The sequence below is a fragment of the Cydia strobilella genome, chromosome 21 (assembly GCF_947568885.1).
Source record: "Cydia strobilella chromosome 21, ilCydStro3.1, whole genome shotgun sequence".
NCBI lineage: Eukaryota > Metazoa > Arthropoda > Insecta > Lepidoptera > Tortricidae > Cydia > Cydia strobilella.
In genome coordinates this window covers 6,687,837-6,713,133 of record NC_086061.1, presented here as the reverse complement: position 1 = coordinate 6,713,133, position 25,297 = coordinate 6,687,837, and the positions used below count along the sequence as shown (strand labels likewise).

Genomic DNA, 25,297 nt, shown 5'->3' with positions numbered 1-25,297 from the left:
TGCCTCGAAAATCACGAAAATTTGATTCTCGATCAGATGTCGCTACTACCTTTTGCCTACTCTCGTATAGAGGGCGTTAACGGTTTCGTTTGTTATTATTTAACAATTTTAACGCATATCAGTGAAAGAACATGGGTCAAAAAAATAAAAATAATTAATGCAAATAAAAAAGATCGTTTATCCATATTTAAATACATTTTATCGTATTTTAATAAATCTTCATTTTTAGTTTTAAAGTGTGTCGATAGATGGCAGTGTGGTTACAAAATTTACTATGACAGTACCGCTCTATAATATTACATCCTCTTTGCTACCACTAAATAAAATTACACTCCAAAAGGTTTTTGTTGCCCTTATTCAAATTTTTGACGTGATTTAAACGGCATAGAGTAGTAGGTGTATATCGAACGATACAGTACCATTTTTGTATTTTTACGTCCTTGACTGTACCTATCCAAATCGGGTACACTACATATTTCCGAAAAAATATTATTCCGAATTTTAGAATGTCGAATTTTATCATTCCGATTTTTAAATGCTCGACCCATCAAAATTCCGACTGTCATAATTACGAATGATGAAAATCACGAAGATTTATATTTCCGAAAACCCAAAAAGCCGAATTTTGTAAATTCCGAACTACATAATTTCGACTATAACAATTCCGATGGTGGCAAACACCGAATTTAACATTTACGATTTTCAAAATCACGCAGTCTCAATTTTTTGGATAAAAACTACCCTATGTTCTTCCACGGGACTCAAACTATCTCTATACCAAATTTTATCTAAATCGGTTTAGCGGTTTAAGCGTAAAGAGAAATTAAAAAAAGTTTTTTTCATTTTTTTTGTGTTTTCACTCGGGAATGGTGTCATTTTGATATCATAAATGAATTCGGCATACCCGATTTATACAAAAACGATACCTAACTTGGCCTAGTAGCTAAAATGATATAGTTATCAAGATAAAGTTTTTAACCCCTTTTTCCATGGGGGATGAATTTTTAAAAACGCTGAAAAAAAATTCTTGCTTTTTAATATAATTAACGTTTTGCAAAGTTTTAAGTTCCTGACTTAAAATAAAATTTGCACCCCAAGACAAACTTTCATCCCCTTTTCAACCCCCTGAGGGGTTAAATTTCCAAAAACGTCAAAATTAGTTTTTTTGTAATCGTCTATCATACATTTCTAAGAAGTTTCAAAGCATTTGTAATGGATTCAAACTTTCAACCCCCTTTTAACCCTGTTAGGTGACGAATTCTTGAAAACGCTAAAATTACTTTTCCTGTATTATAATAATATGCCCATTATACAAAGTTTCAAGTAACGCACTCAAAAAAAAAATTGAACTCCATACAAACTTTCAACCTCTATTTCACCTCCTTATGGGATGAGTTTTCAAAAACGCTGAAATTAGTTTTCTTGTATTTCAATAATATATCTTCTTACGAAGTTTCAAATTGCTAGCTTAAAATAAATCTTGAACTCCATACAAACTTTCATCCCCCTTTTTAACCCCCTTAGGGGTAAAATTTCTCAAATTTTTATAGCCTATAACCTGGCCGTGGATTTTTTCGACAGATTAGTAAAGTTTGCATCAAAATCCGTTCAGCCGTTTTCATTTGTAGCGCGGTCAAATAAACAGACAAACAGATAAACAGACAAACAGATAAACAGACAAAAATTCTAAAAACTGTTGGAATGTGTTCTGTTATCGATTCTAAGTGTCCCCAGCCAATTTTTTTTCGAATATCTTCCATGTACAGACTTTCGACCCTCTTCCGCTTTATTATAAGTATAGATGAATGTGGAGGGAAGTACGAGGAGAGGAAAACCGAGGAAAAGGTGGATGGACTGTGTGAAAGATGATATGAAACTAACGCAAGTGAATGATGAGATGACGGGTGACAGAGATGTATGGAAGAAAAAGACATGCTGCGCCGACCCCAAGTGAATGGGACAAGGGCAAGCGAATGATGATTTAAAGAAAAAACCGGACAAGTGCGAGTCGGAATCGCCCACCGAGGGTTCCGTACTTTTTAGTATTTGTTGTTATAGCGGCAACAGAAATACATCATCTGTGAAAATTTAAACTGCATACGTAAGAAATGCAAGAATTAGAGAGAGATTAAATAGTCAAAAATAATTATCTTTAATGTTACAAGTTACAATTGAAATACTCAGAGAACTTTTGCGGTAGAATCTAAGAGCTAACATTATATATTAGTTAGATGTTTCGAATGTGGACGCACTTGCCCCTCGCCTCGTCCAAGTACAGCTCGGCGCTCCGGCGCTCCTTGGGGCTCCGCTCCGTCATGGAGAGGAGCAGCTCCTGCAGCGCGGGCGCGGCTCCTTCTAGAGTCATGCTAGAGGGTCGCGGGGACCCGTTACGGTAGGCCAGGAGGGCTGGGAGGTCTAGCGCTGGGGTCCCGTCGTTCCATAGTTCTAAAAGGGCACATCTGTAAGAAATATTAAAACAACCGTTGATAATCGTTTGTCCCTATCCGTCATTTTGGCATTTCAGTTTGTTAGAAAGAGATAAAAATCAACAGAGGTTTGTAAGAGGTTGCTAAGGTTAAGACACAAATCCAAACTCGCCAAAACGAACGAAGTTTTTATACGTAGGTTGTATAAAGGGACTTTCAAAGGGTTGTTCAAAAGAGGAGTAGTGTACCTACAGGATTTCAAAGAGAAACGCGCATGTGTCACTCCTGTAGTTGAAAACGTTCATAGACTGTACCGCTTACCATCAGGCAGACTGTTACTGCTTGTTTGCCAATAAATTTTTTATTTATTTTTCTTTAAGTATACCAAGCAAGACAGTGGCAAACAGTAACAACAAAGTGGCGTGCGGCATGTTGATGCAAAATTAAAGAAAAATTTATTATATTTAGGAATATTATGATCTTTTTACTCTTCAAAACCGATCCCAGGTAGCAAAGTGATGTCAGTGACGTCGTAATGACGTAATAATAACGTAATTATGGCGTCATAATCGCTGACACTATTTAATGCTACTGTTCAGCAAAGAGTTTATGATTCAGATTGAATTTTCTTTTATACCACGCGGATCTCGCTGATAGTGAAACATTGTCATTGCCAAAGTATTTGAAGATTTGCTATGTCGTAAAAATATCAAACTGATCCACTGGATCTCTACTTTCTCAGGTTGACATAGACATAGAACATTTTTATTCAACACCACATGAAATGGCAGAGTTAACAGATAGTGTAACACATTTTTTTACAGATAAACCTTAAATTTAGACTTAAAAAGCAATTCATGAAATTGTCTACCGTTGTCCCGTACGAACGCTAATTTTCTCAGGATTTGCAGGTATAAAAGTTTTCTTTTCTGTGACAAATGGTCAGAAATATGCACTAAAAAATAATCATCTGCTTTAAACGCCGAAAAAAAAGTCGCAACACAGGAAATAAAATGCGTCTGTATGGGACAGCCCGTGGAATGCTCCAGTGAATTTAATACAATGCTGGTTTTCAGCCAGACCTTTGATACATTATCCCTTACTCGCTGTTAGTTGTATTTAGCAGACTAAGGGTCGGTTGCACCAAACTGTTTGTAATCGTTAAAGAGTTCGCTAAATTGTATTGTATGGAAAGTTTCATAGTAAACCGCCGCGGCGCGCCGGGTGACGTTGATCAGTCTGTCAAGTGCGGATGGTGCAACTGGCACTTACCCAGCTGAAAAGATGTCCATACTTGGCAGTAACTCTCCCACCTTGCATGGAGACTCGCTTAATAACAAATTACTGTTTCTATCGTCATTCTGAAACAATAAGTTTTAATGAAATATTAATTTTTGACAAAAATTGTTTTTAGATACAAGCTATTATCGTCAATTCTACTTTTTACAGTCTCTTCCAATTGAGGATTCAAACCCAAACTCAAAGAGGTCTCATTGCATTATCATCTAGTTTTTATGGCCACCTTTGATCTTTGATCAGATCAATTTGATGTCATTATAGTATTGTATTGTAAGAATGGATGAGGATCGCGGCGCTAAAGGGTATATCTGGGACGCTCGGTAGGGCGAAGGCCGATCGGGCGTCCTTCGAAGGGCGTCGGGCGGGAGATTGAGCAGGATCGAAACAACTGGCGTTTACTCGTGTCGAAGGCCAAGACTCATTTTGGGTCGCTGCGCCATTAAATGGTGGTGGTGGATAGTATTCACCAGTCTGAATTTGAGCATAATCGAACTAAAAGCTGCCTCTTGCTAATCTGCTGCAGCGTTTGCGTAATGGAACTGATTCCCTATTTCAAAATGCCCTGTGCTTACTTGCGTGAGTGTGTAAATGTGTGTATAAGTGAGCGTGAATGTGTAAATTTAAGTTCAAGATTATGTCAATGTGTCAGTAATAAATAGATTACATACCGATCGGCGCGGGTCAGGTGACACAAACCGCTCCGGCGCGACATAGCACAGCCGCCGGCGGGATGTGTCAAAGAAGTAACTGAAGTCAGCCGGGTTGTCATCGGGTAAGAATGTGGGCTTGAAGGAGGCAATGTCCGTGACCAGCACCCACAGCCATGATGTCACCATTATGTTTTCCAGCTGTATAGGAATAAAAATAATTAAACATTTATGTTGATACTTTTCAAACAAAGATTGTGACTAATGAAATGGGTTCAGAAACTGCATACTGATTAGAAAAATAAAGTCTTGCATATTCATAAGGTGGGATCTTAATAGGAAAACATTCAACAATCTTGTAAAACATTATTTAAGGGCAAGTAAAAACTGAAACGCCAGTGACAGTGATACAGACATTAAGCATTTATTACATTTACCTTTCTGTCTGACACTTTCTACTGAGATAAACAGAAAAAGTTATCTATGTATAGTCATCTATGTTTCTATAGGCTGAAAGATGTCAGAAACTGACTGATGAAGAGGGACAAACAAAAAGGCATCTCTTTGAAATCTTACCTTGATGTCACCATGGCATATCCCAAGTTTATGCATCCGGTGCAGTGCATAAAGCACTTGGAAAGTGATCCACTTCTTCTCAAGCACCGTTAAGAACGGGCGCGTAGACATGCGGTCGTACACACTGTACTTGCAGTACTCACGCATTAAAAGACCGGCTTTGTCTGTTAACTGTGGAAAAGGATAATATACCTAAAGGTGGGTCCACATCTGGCGAACGCGGGACGCGCACTTAATGCGAATGGCTATTGCACAATTGAATTATATGAAAAGATAGTGATTACCTTGCAAATGGTGCACATTCACTAAATCTGGGTGGACCTTTAGGTAGACTAATAAGACTAGATAGTCATATTAGTTATATGGATATTTAGCTCTTAACAGTTCCATACAAAACTGGCAAACTTTTTGATTTCATGTATGCAAAATTTCAACAGACAAATGAAAAATTAACTTTTTTAAGCTATTTAATATCAATACAAGAAAAAAACAGATCATCACACAAAATAATTGTATAATATTGACGAAAATGCAAAATTATATGATTTCATTCATGAAATTTATATTATACCTAATCTAGATAGATGTATAGTCAAGAAATTTTTGCCTTCATAGTTATGAGTTCACCATAAGCTTTCTTTATCTATTCTTTAGCTATTGTACTGAATGACAGACCAAACTCACAGCAATAACCTATTCAAATGTACTTACTATAACTCTCTGAAACGGCAAACAATTAAATGCAGAAACCAGCTGCTCCTTAATCTTCAGAATCCGTTCCTTGTGTTCAGCAAGCGGCAATGACGGGTCATGTACTGCAAACACTTTGGCTACAACTAAGCCCTCTCGTGACCGTGCCCGGGCCACTTTTAAGAAACGTGTAGAGCCGAGGCTGAAATAAGAGCTTTTGTGAAACTACAAATTACTAAACAATATGCCATGCTGGTCATTATACAAAACGATTGCTAAGGAAATTTAAACTTAGTTATATTATTAATTGAGTAGAATTTCATATGCTTAAAAAAACTATGAGACAATGTATGTACGATTTGAGAAACTGTATATTGTAACGCTAAAGCGAGATGGAGATAGGTAAGGATTTTGGATACTGCAATAAGCCGTGAAATCTTAAAATCAATTAGTAATTGAAACATAAATATGTGTGTAAAAGTAGTACTTGTTGACTATATTGATAATGCTATTACCTCATGTCAAATGTTAGATCCGCATGGTCACTTAAATAGTGCTCCACAGGATATATCTGAGACGGAGCTAAGCCCATCAGCTGATTGCCCATTTTGATTTATTATCAATTCACTTCTAGTAGACTAGAACTTTTACATTAAAAATATGTTTTAAAAAGTATTATTAATACACATTTGGGTTGAAAAAGTATGAATATGATAGGTCCATGTCCTTTACTAAAGAACGGAAAAGGCCAATTTAAAACTTAATACGTGAATAACTAGAGATATTCACAAATTTCGTCTATTTTCAAAACAAAGACTACTTCATTTTGACAAGTGGGCAAGTGACATTTGTTTTTTTTTTTTCATTAAAGTGTAAGAAGGAAACTAGGAATGGCAAACCGGTAAAGCTCTAGTGAGGACTTGGTGAGGACCAAAGAGCAGTATAGGGTAAATTGACTGTATTAAAAATAAATTGTTTTACAACATGCATGAAATAAAGCACCAGAAGATTAATAGAGAAACGTAGACAGGGTTATTTTTAGACACAATTTCTATTTTAAAACCCGTATAAAACTATAAAGAGCAGGTAATTTGATTGTGACGTCATATGCTAGTGTTTCATATAAATTCCATAGTAGCAAAATCGTTTTGACAGTTCGAAAAAAGAAACTGATTTGACTAGTAGTCAAATACCCTATAATGTAGGATTCAACTTTAAGCCTTGGTCTTTAAATCGAATTTAGCGTGCGGGTAGATTCAAGCGCTTTTTTAACGCGCGTTGAAAAAGCGCTCTTGTGTATGAGGCCTTATTTGGAATTTCGAAGTTGTAATGGCTCCTCTACACGATGGCCCAGCGAAGGACAGTCCAGTGGACGTTGCTATTTGGTGGAATGAGATAGCAATATCTCTTGCTCCCTCCAAATGATAACTATAATAGAATATTTCAAAAATGAAATATTAAAATAATTATTTATCGTCAACTGCAAAAACTTCAAACGCTTCTAGCCGGTCAAACAAGTTTGTCAGTAGCTATAGGCGCGAAATTCAAATTTTCTATGGGCGATACCCTTGGCGCCTACATTTTTTTTAATCTGCCGCCTTTTTTTACTGATGGAAATGGCTTGACAGACTATAGTATTGCCAGCTTGCGTCCCAACCATGAACAAGAATACACCTCATCAATCCGGCTGTCACTTCAACTTCACTTTACTCTATGGTTTCTGCTGCTGCCTTCAACAAACAATCCTTCCACCCATTTCCAGTGATTTTCAAGCCGTTTGCTACAAATATCTAACAGAAATGACATCGAAAACCGAAAAGGACCGGGCCAAACAGATCCAGGACCGATGTCAGAACATATTAATGGTTATGCTGAAGGATGAAGACAACAAATATTGTGTTGACTGTGATGCTAAAGGTACGATGATTCTCAAGTTTCCTATTCGCTTTAAAATATTATTTACAACTAAGTTAGTTGCTTAGACGGATTAATAGATAGCTAGCTGGCTGCTAACGGGCCGTATCGTAATTAGGTCCTTGAACTCGGTGAACCGTGAGGTCTTCATAGATCGGAATCAATGACTCATGATATCCTTAAACAATTTAGTTATTATCAATGCTAGGTCTCAATTTACGTGCATTTCCGCCCGTCGACGTCGTCAGGTAATACATTACTCAGTTCACTGACATTCCAGTGTTTTATTTCTTGATTTCTGGTACAAAATTTTTGCTAAAGAAAGGAGTTCATATTTGCCAGATGTTGAATTATTTAGATTAAATTACATTTTTAAATTTATGAAAATCACAAAGTTAATCCATTGTCACTAGTAAAAGAATTGAATAGTTTAGTGTAATTTTTAGTTTTTTCCAGTGTCAGTGAGCCTATTTAATGTTTTTCAGATTTTGTGGCTTGAATTTGTTGTATTTGCATCCTTTTTGTTTGCTATATAAACAAAAGAGATGTAACAATATAAATGCAAGTCCTGATAACAACCATAAAGTGAATTGGTCAAAAATGAATTGCACAAAACTGAAATTAAATATTGATGATTTTAATTTTACACTTTGTTTCCTTATCAGTAACACTAGGAAGCTCAATAGCTTGTGTTATCTATTAATTGTTTAAAGTTATCTCTAATACTCTTACATATGTCAATCATCATATGTCATTATGAGACTATGAATAAAATGCCAGATTATAGCTCATATTGTATAAAGAGGGCCAGTGCCCAAGGGCCTTGAATCAGTTTTACTTTTCAACTAAACCTACTAAATAATTCTTTTTAATGTATATTACTGATTTTTTACATCAGATTGTTTATACAAACTTGTTTTCAAAGTTTATTAAGCATCACAAAAGCAGTTATTTCAGAGGTTACCTTACTTCAATGTCCAACATATTAAAATTTCTCTTATATTGCCCCAATTTATCCAACAGATCTGACATTTCAGTACAAAATAAATTCTGGTACATACAAACAACAAAAATGACAGACTTAATGTTTTGAAGCATTCTCTAATACAAACTGCTACAAATTCAAACAAATGTGGCATCAAAAAACTATTATTTCACAATGATAAATAAAAGAGGAAACAACTAATTACACTTTCCTGTCTTTAACCCCATTTGGGTTAATTTCATGTAGATCATGCTTCATATCATAATGTTACAATGAATGAGACAAGGTTACATTCCAATTATAATTGAGATCATGTTAAAACTACAGTCAGCTGCAGAGAAAAAAGTACCCCCCTGCATAGAAGTTTGTATGCAAAGGTGCTAAGCGAATAGTATTGTTGACTGTACATTAACATTCTGAAGGATCAAACTTACCTTTATGCCCACATTTAGCACAACATATATTTTTTTTTTTAAATTCAGACTGTGTATGCAATAGCTTCTGCCCTCGACTTTGTCTGTGTGCGATGATGAAGATGATTCATAAAAACTATCATACTTCCTTCTTCGGCCCTCAATCTATCTCAATACCGAATTTCATTAAATTAAATTAAATAAGCCTTTATTCCATACAAGAGACAATTGTAAGTACAAATTCAGATATTTAGTATTAACAGCAAAACGCACTAGGTCTTGAATAAACGATTTATTTTAACTTGATACACAACAATGCTTCACCGACGCTTCCGTGGATCCGGCGCCAAGCCATCTTGACAGCTCGCCCTCATGACAACCGTCCTGTCAGTTCGGGGCGCGTTCCGAACTCTGCTAACAGTCGGCCATCTGACCAAATAACCTTCGCCCTCGAAGGTGTCTTCCACCCGTGCCGTGCTGAACTTCACCACTCACCACCACACTTCACAGCTCAGCTCAGCAGCGGTAGTTAGCTCACTAGCTCTGTGAACCAATCAAAACAACCTGAATGCGTAGCCTGTACAAACCGTTTTTGTTTCAAAAGCCTTTTCACTAACTTTCTACATCAACTATTAAAGTCTCTAATAAGTAATAACCTATAATATTATCTCCTTTATCACGGTAAAAACAGACTTCCATAATTTACTTTTACAGTTTACATACTTTTAGAAACTTCCCTTAGTCAACTTCAAGACTTTGAATAATAAATGTCAGGTACTAAATCAAATTTATCATATCATTATTAAATTTAGATCCTTCTAAAATGATGCACGACTTGCGTGATCAACTGATCGCAAAACAGAATAGGTATGCACCACACTGCTTTATTAACGAGAAAAAGGAACGGGCTCACATCTGACGTCAGTGTTGTAGATGATGCGTGCTCCACGCAGGACCAGCACAAGAGACGGTGCTCGCTCGGCTCGCTAGGCCTCGGCCGAACAACAAGCGCACAGCTCCACGTCCATGGCCGCCTCCAATACAGCACATGATAAAAACCTGGCATCACAGCCTCTCCAACTCTGTAATACATATTAATGCTCTAAACGTTCCGTTGTACAACAAGGAACACTATGCCTTCAAAACAAACTGTGTCTTTCGTAGTCCAACCTACAAGGTAAAACATTAGGTATTACAATTTCGACATTTGCACCTTCTAAACAGGCTGTAAAACATTTAAACATTTCATATATCATAAAAAGACCACAGTGATCTGATTTCTAATAATATCAATGTTGTATTCATCAAAACTCAAATTAAGTCATTAAGCCTTGCTAATTATTACTCAAACATGATTATGGGTCATCTAACCTTGCTTGTACTTTATATTATATTTTGCCTTACCAGCATCAACTTTGTTACCATTCCTCGATGTTCATCTCAAGCCTAGCCATAGGCGTGAGGGAGTTCGCAGACATCATCACCGCACCATGGCAGCATTCCCTGGTCACTTCGTCAACCAGTGCGGAAAGCACCGTTGTCCACGTCTCTCAAGTCTTGCACGCAGAGTAGACACTGAACATTTCCGCCCGAAAGCGCAGTAGCGTCGTGAAAACAGGCATCACCGCATAAAGCGTCGTGAAAACAGGCATCACCGCATAAAGCGTCGTGAAAACAGGCATCACCGCATAAAGCGTCGTGAAAACAAGCATCATCACACATAGACATGTGAAAACATACGTCACCGCAAGAAGCGTCGTGACTACAGACATCACCGCACACAGGCGTCGTGAAAACAAGCATCATCACACATAGACATGTGAAAACGTACGTCACCGCAAGAAGCGTCGTGACTACAGGCATCACCGCACACAGGCGTCGTGAAAACAAGCATCATCGCACATAGGCGTTATTGAATCAGGCGTCACCGCAAGAAGCGTCGTGACTACAGACATCACCGCACACAGGCGTCGTGAAAACAAGCATCATCACACATAGACATGTGAAAACATACGTCACCGCAAGAAGCGTCGTGACTACAGGCATCACCGCACACAGGCGTCGTGAAAACAAGCATCATCGCACATAGGCGTTATTGAATCAGGCGTCACCGCAAGAAGCGTCGTGACTACAGACATCACCGCACACAGGCGTCGTGATAACAAGCATCATCGCACATGGGCGTCATTGAACCAGGCGTCACCGCAAGAAGCGTCGTGACTACAGGCATCACCGCACACAGGCGTCGTGAAAACAAGCATCATTGCACATATGCGTCATTGAACCAGGCGTCACCGCAAGAAGCGTCGTGACTACAGGCATCACCGCACACAGGCGTCGTGAAAACAAACATCACCGCACACAGGCGTCGTGAAAACAAGCATTATCGCACACAGGCGTCATTGAACCAGGCGTCACCGCAAGAAGCGTCGTGACTACAGGTATCACCGCCCAGAGGCGTGTGAAAACAGGCTTACCCTCTTGCGAGTCTGAAGCTGACGGCTTACTGTTCAACTCATCTCATTGCCAACCGCAATCATGTCTTCGAGCTCAGGCCACCGAGTAGCCTCATTTCACATTATGCCGCATCAGCCGTGTCAGCATTTCTCGCTAGCAGCAATACGCCAAACACATGACACTCTTGCATATGTCCCTCTGAAAACATATTAAGGGCAGTAAATTGGTTCATGCAACCACGTAACACCGATGGCTTTATGCAGCTTTATGTTGTTGCATACCACTCAATCATGTTCCATTATATAATTATTACTCATCTTTCCAAATAAACATATTTTAAGAAACTCCCAAAGTACAAAAACATTTATTCATACTTCAATTTAATTATTTTACTGGACTAACATGTCAATCCTAAACTCAGTTACTCTAGCCACATAATCTCGGGGCTAGAACACTTAGTAAACACACTCTTATTTTTATATTTTCTGAAGAAATTTACGAATCGCAGATAAATTTTTTTTTATTTTCATGTTGGTGGTGTATACTACCCATGATGTAAAACATTGCAGTTTTATTACCATCATTCATTACTCCCAAACATTATTAACATTAACCTCCCTTACTCATAATTCAGGTAAAGGTTGTACTTTAGTGAGAGTAATAGACATCACCATGATTTGTAAATTGTTTGTCAAAATCAGACTAACGAACACTCACCTGATTCAATTGCTCAGGACTTAAAATCCTTAGGTATACATCTCACCATTATTATCTATTAGTCAAACATATTTGACATGTTACAAACTTCTAACAAGTAGTGGTCAACTTTGCCCTTAGTTTATCTTGTGTGAACTTTAAACAATAACCCACCAGCCAACACCATGCTTGTGTTGCGTAAGCCAATACTGTAATAAAACCCTTATGCATATCATCATTTCTTGCTGCTAGTAAAAGTCATTTGAGATGTGTTAACAACACCCGACCCGGTAGTGGTCAATTTTGTCCTTTTACTTCCTCTTGTGTAAACCAACCAACTATAGGATATATTAGCATCACACTTGTATTAGTTGTGCAGGTCAATATTCCATCACATTTACTATCTGTGAACATAATGTTCAGTTCATCACCACAATTTTACATACCCCGTTGCAATTATTGTACATGAATAAAATCTTATGAGGTATCTCATTATTCTTTTCAGCTTGTAAATTTCATTTGAAACCTAATCTGTCTTTACTTTTTCTTTGTGAACCAACCAGCTATTACCATCATATTTGTATTAGTTGCATAAGCCAATGTTACATCATAATAAGTATCTGTGAACATAATGTAAACACACACAGACACACAACTCAAAAACCATATAAAGAGTAAGTATATTTAAGACCACTTAACACACTTTACCATCAGGTGGGTACACTAATCCCGTCATACCAGTCATTTAAATAAATGACAATTTAATAAAATGACTAATTTAGTCACTAAGAATTACCGATCAAGAGATCAATTGAAACTCAGATGAGACCATGACAATATTACAGTTAACCATTCAATCTAGGGTAAAGACACCAGTTGGTACACCAGCAAAATCACTGTGCTACAGAAGCTACCAAACTCTGCTTAAAAAGTACTTAATAATATCTCATTTCCTTATATTCATATTCTCATTTCTTACCATAAAGAGAATGTACTAAATATCATTTGAAATTAATTTAAATATTATTCCAATACTTTTTCCCATTGATAGGCATTAAGCTGAATGATCTTATATGACCCCGGTGAACATTAGCAATATTACACCTTATATTACCTAAATGGTAACTAAAAATTCACTCAATACAAATGATTGCTTGTCTCAATCATGATTAATATTGAATTCAGCATTTTTTCAAGACACCAAGTACATTTATTGTACACTGTATTTAAGAATTTTAAGATTGAAGATGCCAAGACTGGTTTCATGACTTGAAATAAAAGTCATGTGTCATGTCCCATGGGTCCAAGCATATCATGTCCTATTTTGATTGCTTATATACTTTCTCAATGGCACAAACTAGACTATGTGCATAATCCAATACCACACTTTGAAGGTTCAGGTAACCATTCACTAGAACATATTCAAATATACTTACACCTTTCAATTTAAGTATCTCACAGTATTTATTACCTGCTTAGCTATCATAAGCAAACCACTTTGTTGTATTGTAACTTTGTTTCATATGGGCCATGTTAGGCCATACAATATACAATCTATAAATTTGTCTTGCCCGACGGTAACTTCAGATTAGTTGCACCATCAAATGCAATTCTCGGAGTTGAAGTGATCATTTCTGCTCTGGAAATTAAACACAAGCACACCACAGCCACACTAAGCCTAGTGTGGTATTACAATAACAATGCATGTTGTGGATACAGTTATCCAATAATAAAGTATAAGTTCCATACAAATAACACACCAAAGCAGTCAATACCATACCAAATGATATATAATGCACATTCATGTTATGTATTTGTTTATAGGATATAATGTCCATACATTAAAGATCAATTTCCCATATCATTTTACGTGTTAGGTTATAAGTGGTATTGCGCACTTTTACTCACACAAAACGTTCAGTCGGTTTAGCAATTCGACATACCTGCATTCAGGATTAGGAGAAACCATTTCCAAATAGTTTTTAAATACTACTAATGTTTCATTTACCACTGGCAATCGTGATCGAGTTGTTGACTCGCCTCGAGCGCATAACTTACCGGCAGGCGGTAATATTACTTACGTACTTTTTCGAAATCGTATGATTTCTAACATTTTACTTCTTTGTTAAATAGGTATTTGTAAATACATTTGAACACTTCGCGACCCAAACCTTAGTGCATTTTACCAAAATACGTACGCGTCCATTTTTAGTGCGTACTTTGATGCTACTTCCAATATTACGATTTCGTACGCGAATCAATTTATTTGATGGAAATATTTTGTGAGCATGCATGTTTCATATCTCACTTCTGAATTATTAACAGCAAAACGCACTAGGTCTTGAATAAACGATTTATTTTAACTTGATACACAACAATGCTTCACCGACGCTTCCGTGGATCCGGCGCCAAGCCATCTTGACAGCTCGCCCTCATGACAACCGTCCTGTCAGTTCGGGGCGCGTTCCGAACTCCGCTAACATTAGTTGTGTTATAGGATGTCTCTTAGTGTGGTGTGCCTGTTGGCCTAATTTCATTAAAATAGAGTTACTTTTGCATTTATAATACTACAGTAGGGATATAAGAAGCGGGATCACACAGAACGAGCTGCCTCGCTACCAAAATTGCCGCGAGAAGGAACTCTTTCGGCGAAGACGTGCCTTGCCCGAGGCAATACGGCCGAGTGCTTTTGTGCTAATTGGGCGTTAAATCTGAAACCACGCAATAGGTAAATCTGGGCTCACCTCAACAAACGCAAAGTCCAAATCGATGAATAAGAACATTAAGAACATACTAATTTCAACACCATTTAAAATTGTATTCACGTTCATAAATAACGCCATTAAAAACTATCTGGTTACAGGACCGCGCTGGGCGTCATGGAACCTTGGTATATTCCTGTGCATCCGCTGCGCCGGCATCCATCGGAACCTGGGTGTGCACATCTCCAAGGTCAAGAGCGTCAACCTGGACTCCTGGACCCCGGAGCAAGTGGTACAGTTTATCAGAAGTTTTATACACTGTTTAGCCTAATAATTAAAGCAACCTATTAGAAATTAGAGAACCTTTATTGAGGAGAAATAAAGTAATGATAATTTTACATTCATACATCCAGTTTCACTTTTTTTAAGGCGCGTTTACATTAAGGCCGTTTCAGACACATCCCAATTTAAGATCAAATTGTCTATTGTTTTAGATTTTTTTTCGGATCAAAATCGAAATGGTTCCAATAACCTAATTCTCTTAGATATTTTCTTGTGTTAGACTTTCCTCATAGTCGAAATGAAAAGTAGTGTTTAACTCGGGTAAAAGTAACCATCTCACCCTCGAACTATTGGCACTCTCACTTTGCTCGAGCGCTAAAATATCTCGGGTGGTATGGTTCACTTTCCATCCTTGGTTAACAATCTACTATTATACCAGGTATCCCTCCAACAAATGGGTAACTCCCGCGCGCGCGCCGTGTACGAGGCCAACCTGCCCGACTCGTTCCGGCGGCCGCAGAACGACTCCTCTCTGGAGGCCTTCATACGCGCCAAGTACGAACAGAAGAAGTACATCGCCAAGGAGTGGGTGCCGCCCGCCCCGCCCAAGGTCAACTGGTGAGTTGTTTTATTAAGTACATCTCGTATGATCTATGTATAACGCTCCGAAGAACTTTTTGAATTAGTGCCATCGTCTCACCTTTATCAACGCACCTCCGCCAATCAGGAAGAAATACTGCGTAGGTACTGCACCGATACCGATACCGCGCCGCCAAGTGGGGAAGCGGCTTAACAAAGCTCATTCCCAGAACGTGCAGAATGTGGAATATTACCTTTGCGCTAAGACATGGGGTAGTGAAGCGCTGGTGGCCTAGCGGTAAAGCGTGCGACTTGCAATCTGGAGGTCGCGGGTTCAAACCCCGGCTCGTACCAATGAGTTTTTCGGAACCTATGTACGAAATAAATATCATTTGATATTTACCAGGCTTTTCGGTGAAGGAAATCCCAACAAGCCCTAGTTTCCCCTCTGGGTTGGAAGGTCAGATCGCAGTCGCTTTCGTAAAAACTAGTGCCTACGCCAATTCTCGGGATTAGTTGCCAAGCGGACCCCAGGCTCCCATGAGCCGTGGCAAAAATGCCGGGACAACGCGTGGAAGATGATGATGCGCTAAGACATGGGGTTCTTCAAGAAGCGGGTATTTAGGGTTCTCAAGGGTCGGCAACGGTTAAGTGGCACCTCCGATGTTGCTTATGTCCATGGGCGACGATGATCGCTTCCCATCAGGCGGCTCGTCTGCTCGTTTATTGACTGTCACATTAAAAAATCTATCATTAGTTATCTTCAAAACGACTTGTTGGAGGCCTACATCCGCGTTAATTCGGGTCGTTAAGTTGGAAACAGTCGTTCAGTCAGCATCAAATACATACATAGAGACTGCCAAAGTGGGTGGTGATGGTAAGTAATGTGTGTACCGATATATTTGGCCACTTTGGCCCTCACTATCTATGTGATGCTGCTTGTAAATCGCCACCGTGCAACCATCACCAAGGTTCGAGTGTCCTACGAAAACATTAATCTTTTTAGGGTTCCGTACCCAAAGGGTAAAAACGGGACCCTATTACTAAGACTCCGCTGTCCGTCTGTCTGTCTGTCACCAGGCTGTATCTCATGAACCGTGATAGCTAGACAGTTGAAATTTTCACAGATGATGTATTTCTGTTGCCGCTATAACAACAAATACTAAAAAGTACGGAACCCTCGGTGCGCGAGTCAGACTCGTACTTGGCCGTTTTTTTTTTAAATTAAATCCCTACTTTAATACCTACTATAAATGCGAAAGTAGCTCTGTCTGTCTCTCTGTCTGTTACGCTTTCCACATAAGCTTCTGAACCGGTTAAGGTAAAATTTGGTATGAAGGACAGTTTTTATCAATTATCATCATCATCTTTCCACGCAAAAGATTGTGGGAAAAAGCAGTACTGAATAAAAATAAATAAAATAAATTTCAGGGACAAGGAAATCGATGAGGAAATGGAAAGGCAAAAACGGAAAAAGAAGTCGACCTCGTCGGGACTGGGCCCTCTGCCCGCGCCCACCAACGACAACAAATACAACGTAAGTTCAACAAGTTCTGTTTTGGAAAGGAAAACGCCCTAGAGCAGAGACGTATCACTTTCTACCCGCTTCAGAGAGAAACAATGAGCCACTTTTAGAGCATGAGAAATGAAAAATTACTTATTTTCTCTTTTCTTCCTCGTTTCCTCATGACTGATGATCGCAATCGTTTGAGTCGTTGTTTTCTTCACCAAGGCTACAAGGCCAGGGGCATTGACGCCATTCATTTATTACGTAAAACGATTTAGGGTGGGAGGGGGTTCGACCATGTCTTATTTTTTCTTACAAGAGAGTGGATGGGAGTCTTGATAGTTCTTACGTAAGATCACAAAAATGCGCAGTCAAAATTCTACATTGGAAAAGCGCGGACTGATCAAAATCTTATATAATACTCGTCTTACGTAATATATGAATGGCGCCACTCCAGAAGTGTCGGGTACTTGACGCTATTTTTATAAAGCTAGAAGCCGATATTTGGCATGATAACTTTATATTCAATAGTATAACAGAGATTTCAGCAGGTTATTAAGGTAGCTGCCATACACGTCACTTCCCCAACAAAGTAGACCTCCCTTGTGGAATACCCTACGATTCTGCGTCTGTATTTTTCCATGGCATCCCTTGTCTCATCCGCCATGCCGAGCATGTTGCGCTTTTCATTGCTATTACCTAAGTCGCAAGTCCTAACAAAACGTCGTTTTACAGAAGTGCTATATTTGTTTTACAGAAATCGGACGTAATTCCGAGCATACCAAAGCCCAAATCATCAGTCAGCCCAAAGCTGGGCCGAAACACGCCCACGGCCCAAGCGGAGTCCCCCAAGCCCACCAGCTCCGCTGATCTCCTCGGGCTGGACACCTCCAAGCCCGAAGCCAAGCAAGATGACATCTTCTCCAGCTTCTTCTCCGCTCCCCAACAATCTATGGAACCTCCTAAAGAAGTTAAACCCGACTTGAAGACAGAGGAAGAAAATTTCTTCAAACAGCCTGCCCCGACTGAAAAGGAAAAGAACAAACTAACTAAAGATAGTATACTAGCTCTATATAGCAAGACTCCTTCTAATTTAGGAAGCCAATTCAATCAGCAAAGTTTCATCGCGCCGGCGCAGAGTCAGTTTAATCAAACACAGTTTAATCAACCAGCTCAGTTTAATCAGCAACCAGCTAATCAGTTCAATTCAACCAATTTTAATCAACCGCAGTTCACTCAACAGCAGAATCAGTTCGGTTTCGCTAACGCGTTCCAATCGCAGCCTTTTAACAATGCTCCTCCACAAAATGGAATGCCACAACAACAACAATTGAACCAGTTTCAATCGATGCCCGGGCAGTTTCAGCAGCCCTTCCCACAACAACAACAGTTTAACTCCGCCCAGCAGCAAGCGTTCCCTCAAAATAACCAATTTTTCAACCAGCCTCAACAACAGCCGCTATCTCAGCAATTCGGCTCCTTAAACTTAGGTCAGGGTTTCTCTAGCGCGTTTCCGAACGCCAATGTTGCCAGCAATAGCACTTGGCAGTAACTTGTTTTTAGAGACGTTCCTACACGTTATTATTTTTATGTGATAGTTTGTTTTATCTATGGAACATTTGTTATCTGTGCAAAGGAGCTGATTTCTTTTTGATTGTACTGGAGGACAATAATATGAATACACGTAGTCGCGAATTTGCCGTTGACCATGAATTATTTAGCTCGTTATATTGCTATTAAAGACTTCACTATTTCAGAAATGCTCTAGATATAATTAAATACTTAGCAAAAAGACGTGTAAAGATCGTGTAATTCGGCTGACATATGGAGTATTTTGTGATGTTCTTTAAGTTGTCTCCAACTTATCGGTAAATTCGCATATTGTCAAGGATTGTAAATAATTACAAGCAAACTTACTTTTTAATAAGAGGTGTAAGTATTGGTCCTATTTAATTTGTGATTTACATTAGACGTGCCACATGTATTGTCTGGTTGCGAGCACTTTGAATCTAACGCACTGTTTATTGTGTTCGTGTATTTAAACTAATGTATGTAAATTTTGAAGGTACTCGATATTGTTTCATATGAATACTTACACTTCATATATATGTGATTTGCCAAGATACTTACTTCAGGTGCATTGGGGTAACAATGGAAAACAAGTAATTTAGAAAATCGCAAATATATTCTAAACTTATACTATTCAAAACAGGAGGTTTAAATGTTCATTTATAATATATTTAAATAAATATATTACATTTTGTGTTAAGCAGAAATGTCTTCAAACTATGCTATTAAGCTTAGAAATGCATTAAAAGTGGAAAAATTCACCGGTGTCTAGGGGCGCCTCCCTAAGGCGCATATAGTGGAAATATTCGCTGTCCTCTGGTGTAGTCTCGGTAGCTCAGTTGGCTGAACATGGGCTAGTGATCCAGTTTCGAGGGTTCGAGTCTCACCAGAGACAGTGAATTTTCAAGTTTTAAATATATTTCTAAGCTTAATATTTAGTAGATACTTATGATTTCTAAAATTATCCGCTTTCCCGAAGTTGTCCTATACATACTGTGATAACTAATAGCATTTCTTGAGAGGAATAATTTGATGACGCAGAGTCGGTGCCTTTCGTTATCACAATAAATACTTAAATTGTATAGTTGCCTACACATGTTATTCGGTTTGTGGGTCTGTGGTTCATAGCCGAAAAACTTCCACTGCTGTTTAAAACACTTTTCCTTGTGATTATTACCAGATCAACCCAGCTTCACCCAAATAAAATGTGTAGGTCTGTATTTTATAGAATAGATTATTTTATTAGTTTATTTTTTAAGTAAACTTCGAAGTTAAGAACCTATTAACCTCGTCTTAAATTGTAGTCATTATTGTACTTCTAAAATCGTCCTGATTCAGAGCCACCAAATTGTTTCAAATGTCTAAAACGGTTAAAAATTGAGTCATGACATGATCCTAAACTTGGTGTAATGGCAATTGCTCAAAAAACTGCTACCCAACAGCAATTTCGAGATTAGGGAGCCATACGGGTTCCGTGCTTATAAAACTTGAAAAAATATATGTCGAAATCTTCTTACAATTCATGAAAATGCCTCGCACAGCTAAACTGTGGAATGGTCGACAGCCCGCGGTATTCCCGGACCGATACGGCTTCAAACCTTCAAGAAAAGTGCGTATTTACTCCCACCTTAAATGCCGGCAACGCACTTGCAGCCCACTGGTGTTGCAGGCGTCCATGGGCGACGGTAATCGCTTACCACCTCCTATATAATAAAAAAGTTACGTAGTTCTGATCTCGGGTAGATTAATGATTATAGTTAGTAGGTTCGATGCTATGATATAATTTAATTCAGTATTTGAGTCCATATTTTTTTTATATTAATTTTATAAATTGGTTTAAATAAATTTTATTTACAATAATTTTGGACTGATGTCACTATTTTTCTTTTAGTTTTAATATTTTAATGTAATTCAGGTCGATAAGACTGATGTCTCCCACAGTTGCGTTGAAACAGGGTCGTTGGCTACACTTTTTACACAAAACTCATATTTCAATATGAAATAAAACTACTAATTTTGTGCAGAGAGTGCAGTATTGTATAAAATCGACAGTAATAATACTAATTTGTCAATTTTTATGGCATGTAGTGTAAGAATTTTAGACCATAAATACCGCTTGTTTTTTTATTTATACCAACGTTAAATTATTTACACCAACATTAAGTTATGTATGCCAATAATTTACATTCATTTAAACTTACTAGGTTTCAGACCTGTAAAATTGTACCTTAGTGAAGCGGTTCCCAACAATTCGCACTTATACCTTTTTGGCTTTTTCTGTCTACATGTTTGATTACTTTTCTGAGCGGTCTTGTATTCCCATATTGCGGTAACCATGTGAATCAGGGCTCGGAAAACGTTTTATTTTTCAAACCGTTTTGTTCATTCCGTTCCCGGTTTCGTTTCCGTTTGCGGTTACCGGTTCAAGAACTGAGGGTCTATCGCGAACCACGTTCGACGGGTTGCCTCTCTGTCGCACTTTTAAATTCGTACGTAAGCGTGACAGAGAGGCAACACGTCGAACGTGGTTCGCGGTAGGCCCTCTGTTCTATTGAGATACCAGTTTATACCAATTCGTTCGCCTTTCGTTTTTGTGGATATCGAAGCAAGATAGCACGAGTAAGTTATTGCTGTCTCTTTCACGCATGACAATGGCCTTAACCTAGAGTCCGGAAGCCGAGAGTAACCAGTATTATATCGTACCCCGCGAACCAGAAAATTCCGTTCCATCTTCTTACTACCGGTTAGAAGAGAGAACGTTAATTTTTTCGTTCACGTTCCATCAATTAACCGGGTTTTAAAGAACGAAATAATTATAACGGTTTTGTAACGATATTTACAGGCATTTCAATACTGGTTCGAGCCCTGATGTGAATTGAAAAGGTCGAACGTTTAGGTGTATTTAGTTGTTCGGGGTTCTTTTAAAGTGACAATTGTCGACGGAAAACACATAATTAAATAATAAATGGAAATGATCACGTGACTTCGTTGCATCCGTCATCCCGTACATTATTTTTTCGATTATCGTTTGTCGATGTACGATTGTCATCTTGGCTAGGCCCCCGGAAGTGTATGCCGTGTTTATATATTGTATGGGTGAGGTTCGACGCCTCGAGTCTTTGTTTACACCAATATTAAACACTACACCGATCACCTGTTTTTTTTATATTGTATAACCATTTACCTACCTATTTTTAGTCTATAATCAAATAAGTACCTATATATTGCGCCTATTCGCCCGACCTGCTAGTGGGCAGTGCTCAGTGATAAGGCTCAGTTTCGATGGGGGGAGTAAGTTGAAACGAAAAGACAAATGTATCGGGATGACAGGGCCTACCGCGAACCACGTTCCACGTGTTGCGTGTGTGTGTTCCCTGTCATACTTACGTACGAATTTACAAGTGCGACAGAGAGGCAACAACGAATGTCATCTTGGCTACGCCCCGTGGGATTGAATTTCAAATTCATCAGTATAAAAATGAAACAACATTATAATTAGAGCACAATATAATTTCTTCATCACGTTAATCATCTAACAATTTAGTTAAAACATATTTACACATTGGAAGCATCGAATGCAAAATCACCTAAAATACTGTAACACTAACCGATGAATGTAATGTACAGTCAAGTGTTAAAATATGGGTGTAGACAACTTACTCAAAAATATGTCCCATAGTTCTTAATTCGCTGGCATAAGAGCTATGGGACATATTTTTGAGTATGTTGTGTGCACCCATATTTTTACACTTTACTTGTACGTACCAAAATAAGGCTTCTACAGACGTTGAAATAAATTTAATGCGATTTTAGATAATTGCCGTCTAAGTAGGAGCAAATCGCATGCGATTATCGGTGACGTTTGTAGAGGCCAATAGTTAAGCCAGCCAATCATGCTGCTAAAACTTTTAACGAGTACGATAAACGAGTTTTATCTCTTTCTTACACTAGGACTATCACTCCTAAGAATGAGATGAGTAGCTGTATATCCTCCTAAGGCTCACCATACAAAAAAAGCCATTTGAAATCAATAGTGAAGGAAATGTGGTTAAGTTCATTTTGTCTAAAATCGAACGGAAAGCGCGCTCCAGACTACGCGGCGCGAAGCCGTGAACGCGAGTGTGGAGTAGATTTCGCTGATTAGCGAACTAGACTCCACACTCGAGTTCGCGACTTCGCGCCGCGATTCTCGCACGAGTGTGGAGGGCCCTAAACAAAATAAATGCAATGGTTTGAAGGTCCCATTTTTCGGTTTTTCACATATATCTTCGAAACTTTGCGTCTTAGCGACATGACTAGTCGAGTACTTTATATACAAAACGAAAGCTGATTAAATAAGCTACAACTTTAATTTACTTAGTAGATTATCGACTCAGCCAGGGCCTTACGAGAATAATTTTTTGAACTGCTACTGACATAGTTGGCTGGCTAGACATTATGAACCATGACGAATACAACAAAAAGTAACTGCGGATATATTATAAATTAGTAATATCGCTAGGCCATCGGTTGATTCATATCACAAGCCGAAACTTATTTATTGTTGGTAATAAGAAAAAAGTTCCCAAAGCTCGCTCTAGATTACGCGGCGCGAAGCCGCGAACGCGAGTGTGGAGTCGATTTCGCTGATTAGCGAACTAGACTCCACACTCGCGTTCGCGGCTTCGCGCTGCGATTCGCGCACGAGTGTGGAGGGCCCTCAAAAAATAAATACACTCGATAGCAGTGAAAACGTTTCCCGAAATTATTGTTTAAGTACACAAAAATACTAATTTTAAAAATAATTCACATTATGAAAATCTTTTTATAGCAGTCATTTCTTGCACTGAAATCTTTTTTCAAACATCCTAAGGAAAGTTAAGGAAGAAACGGTTTTAGTAACGTTTCGAATGAAATTAAAATTGAAAAATAAATAAATAATTAAAATAGCATCGTTTAAATATCAATTTTTTTGAGAATAATCCATATACGAATTAAGGCCAGTACCCACCCGATGTGTGCGCGTAGTGCACGTGCGCATGCTCTAAAATATTGGAGCAAGCGGTGTGCGCCGTCGCCGTGTGCCGTCTCATCTCGTATCACAACGGGCACATGCACGGTCTACGCACACATGGAACACACACACACCGAGAAAAAAATTACAGTCTTTCAAAACGAGAACTATACCTACTTAAATGAACAAAGATCCATTAATTGTGAAACGCGTCTAAGGCAAAGTGGCCTCCAATTTGTCAGGTGATGTAGATGGCGCCGTACGGCATATATTACGCGGTAATTCAGGTTGTCACACGTTGACATTTGACAAATTCGGTGACCACAAAACGTTGACATTTGACAAATTCAGTGACCACAAAACAAGGGCGCAAGTTTTTTTCTTAGATTTTACCCTCTAGTACAATTAATAACTCTTTGGTACGTTGATAAATCACTGCACTATTTTTGAATTTAAATAGACTACTGAGCTGAGGGTTTAGTGAAGTCAGACCATGCTAACTGCAATACTCTGTTTCGGAGAGCCTAGCCTAGGTCTCTTTTCTTAAGCACTAATAGTGCGAGCAGGGTCCACGACGGCCGTGCTTCGCGTACTGCTGCGTGCTAAAGTACAAAGTGTTGTATTGTCATAATAAATATTAATTTTTTATGGAATCATGACGCTTACAATGACACCTTTACACTTAGTTCTAATCAAGTAGGTGTCGACCTGTCTAATTTCTTTGTCCAATGTGCATTGCGTTTCACTCTCTTATTAAGCAAAATGAAAGGCGCAAATACACATTGGACCAAGATATTGGACAAATGTAATACCATCTTTTGACGGATTATATGTATATTTTGATGCCAACTTTGTTAGAAGAAAACTCTCAAAAATATGTATGGGAGATCAATATTCGCACATATTGGCATTTATAATGTGCTACCTTTGCCTACTGGCAAAGCTGGCATGCCAGAGTATACATATATTATTTCTTAAAGCAAGTTTTAAATGTAAAAATATGGGTGAAACGGACCAAATCAAAGTCTCGTCTGTTCTGGAAAGTTAAAAATTCTGGATCGTAATTTCGGGGCGTGTAATTTACACCACATTAGGTCAAAATTGTCCAGTAAAATTGTCAGCATTTTATTTTTACCTGTCTCCTAATGGTGCTCCCACAATGCAGATATTATATGTGAGGTTTTCAACCAAAAGGTACCACATTGTCGCTTGTCGATAAGGTTAATTTCGAATTGAAGCTATATGGAAATAGCGCCTTATTGACAACCTACAATAAGTAGAGTTTTGAATGATTCACGGTTAGTTTCACTAGACTTATATTGACCGGGATATAGACCGTGAATATCGGGAGCTCACAAATAATACAAAAGGTAATCACGGTCTATATCCCGGTCAATATAAGTCTACAATAAGTACCCTTTTGGTTGAAAATTGCACATATGTATAATCGACAGTGTAGGACCACCTTTAACTTTCGGGAACAGAATAAAATTTATTACCTACGTAGGTACCAATAACCCATAATAAACTGCAGTTTTTATATATATATGTGACATTTTTGA

The 25,297-nt window shown here is 38.4% G+C and overlaps 2 protein-coding genes across 2 annotated transcripts in view; one reads left to right on the top strand and one right to left on the bottom strand.

Moving 5' to 3' along the window:
- Positions 1–6,448, bottom strand: part of LOC134750858 (phosphoinositide 3-kinase regulatory subunit 4) — a 45,292-nt gene extending 38,844 nt beyond the window's left edge. Inside the window, exons 1-6 of the mRNA XM_063686094.1 lie at positions 6,154–6,448; positions 5,660–5,840; positions 4,949–5,119; positions 4,394–4,573; positions 3,699–3,787; positions 2,253–2,459 (exon numbers count right to left, since the gene is read on the bottom strand). Of these exons, the coding sequence (XP_063542164.1) occupies positions 2,253–2,459; positions 3,699–3,787; positions 4,394–4,573; positions 4,949–5,119; positions 5,660–5,840; positions 6,154–6,245 (920 nt within the window). The 5' untranslated portion in view covers positions 6,246–6,448. The remainder of the gene's footprint in view (positions 1–2,252; positions 2,460–3,698; positions 3,788–4,393; positions 4,574–4,948; positions 5,120–5,659; positions 5,841–6,153) is intronic.
- Positions 6,449–7,343: 895 nt separating this feature from the next.
- Positions 7,344–20,613, top strand: LOC134751144 (stromal membrane-associated protein 1). Its single transcript, XM_063686503.1, has 5 exons — positions 7,344–7,555; positions 14,967–15,097; positions 15,527–15,705; positions 17,098–17,203; positions 17,931–20,613. Exons 1-5 carry the CDS (start codon positions 7,438–7,440, stop codon positions 18,723–18,725), a joined length of 1,329 nt encoding a protein of 442 aa, XP_063542573.1. The 5' UTR covers positions 7,344–7,437; the 3' UTR covers positions 18,726–20,613.
- The last annotated feature ends 4,684 nt before the right edge of the window (positions 20,614–25,297 follow it).

Coding starts and splice junctions, on each gene's coding strand:
- LOC134751144 (XM_063686503.1), top strand. CDS start 7,438: ATGACATCGAAAACCGAAAAGGACCGGGCCAAACAGATCCAGGACCGA. Junction 15,098..15,526: donor CCTGGACCCCGGAGCAAGTG/GTACAGTTTATC, acceptor CTATTATACCAG/GTATCCCTCCAACAAATGGG. Junction 17,204..17,930: donor CCAACGACAACAAATACAAC/GTAAGTTCAACA, acceptor TTTGTTTTACAG/AAATCGGACGTAATTCCGAG.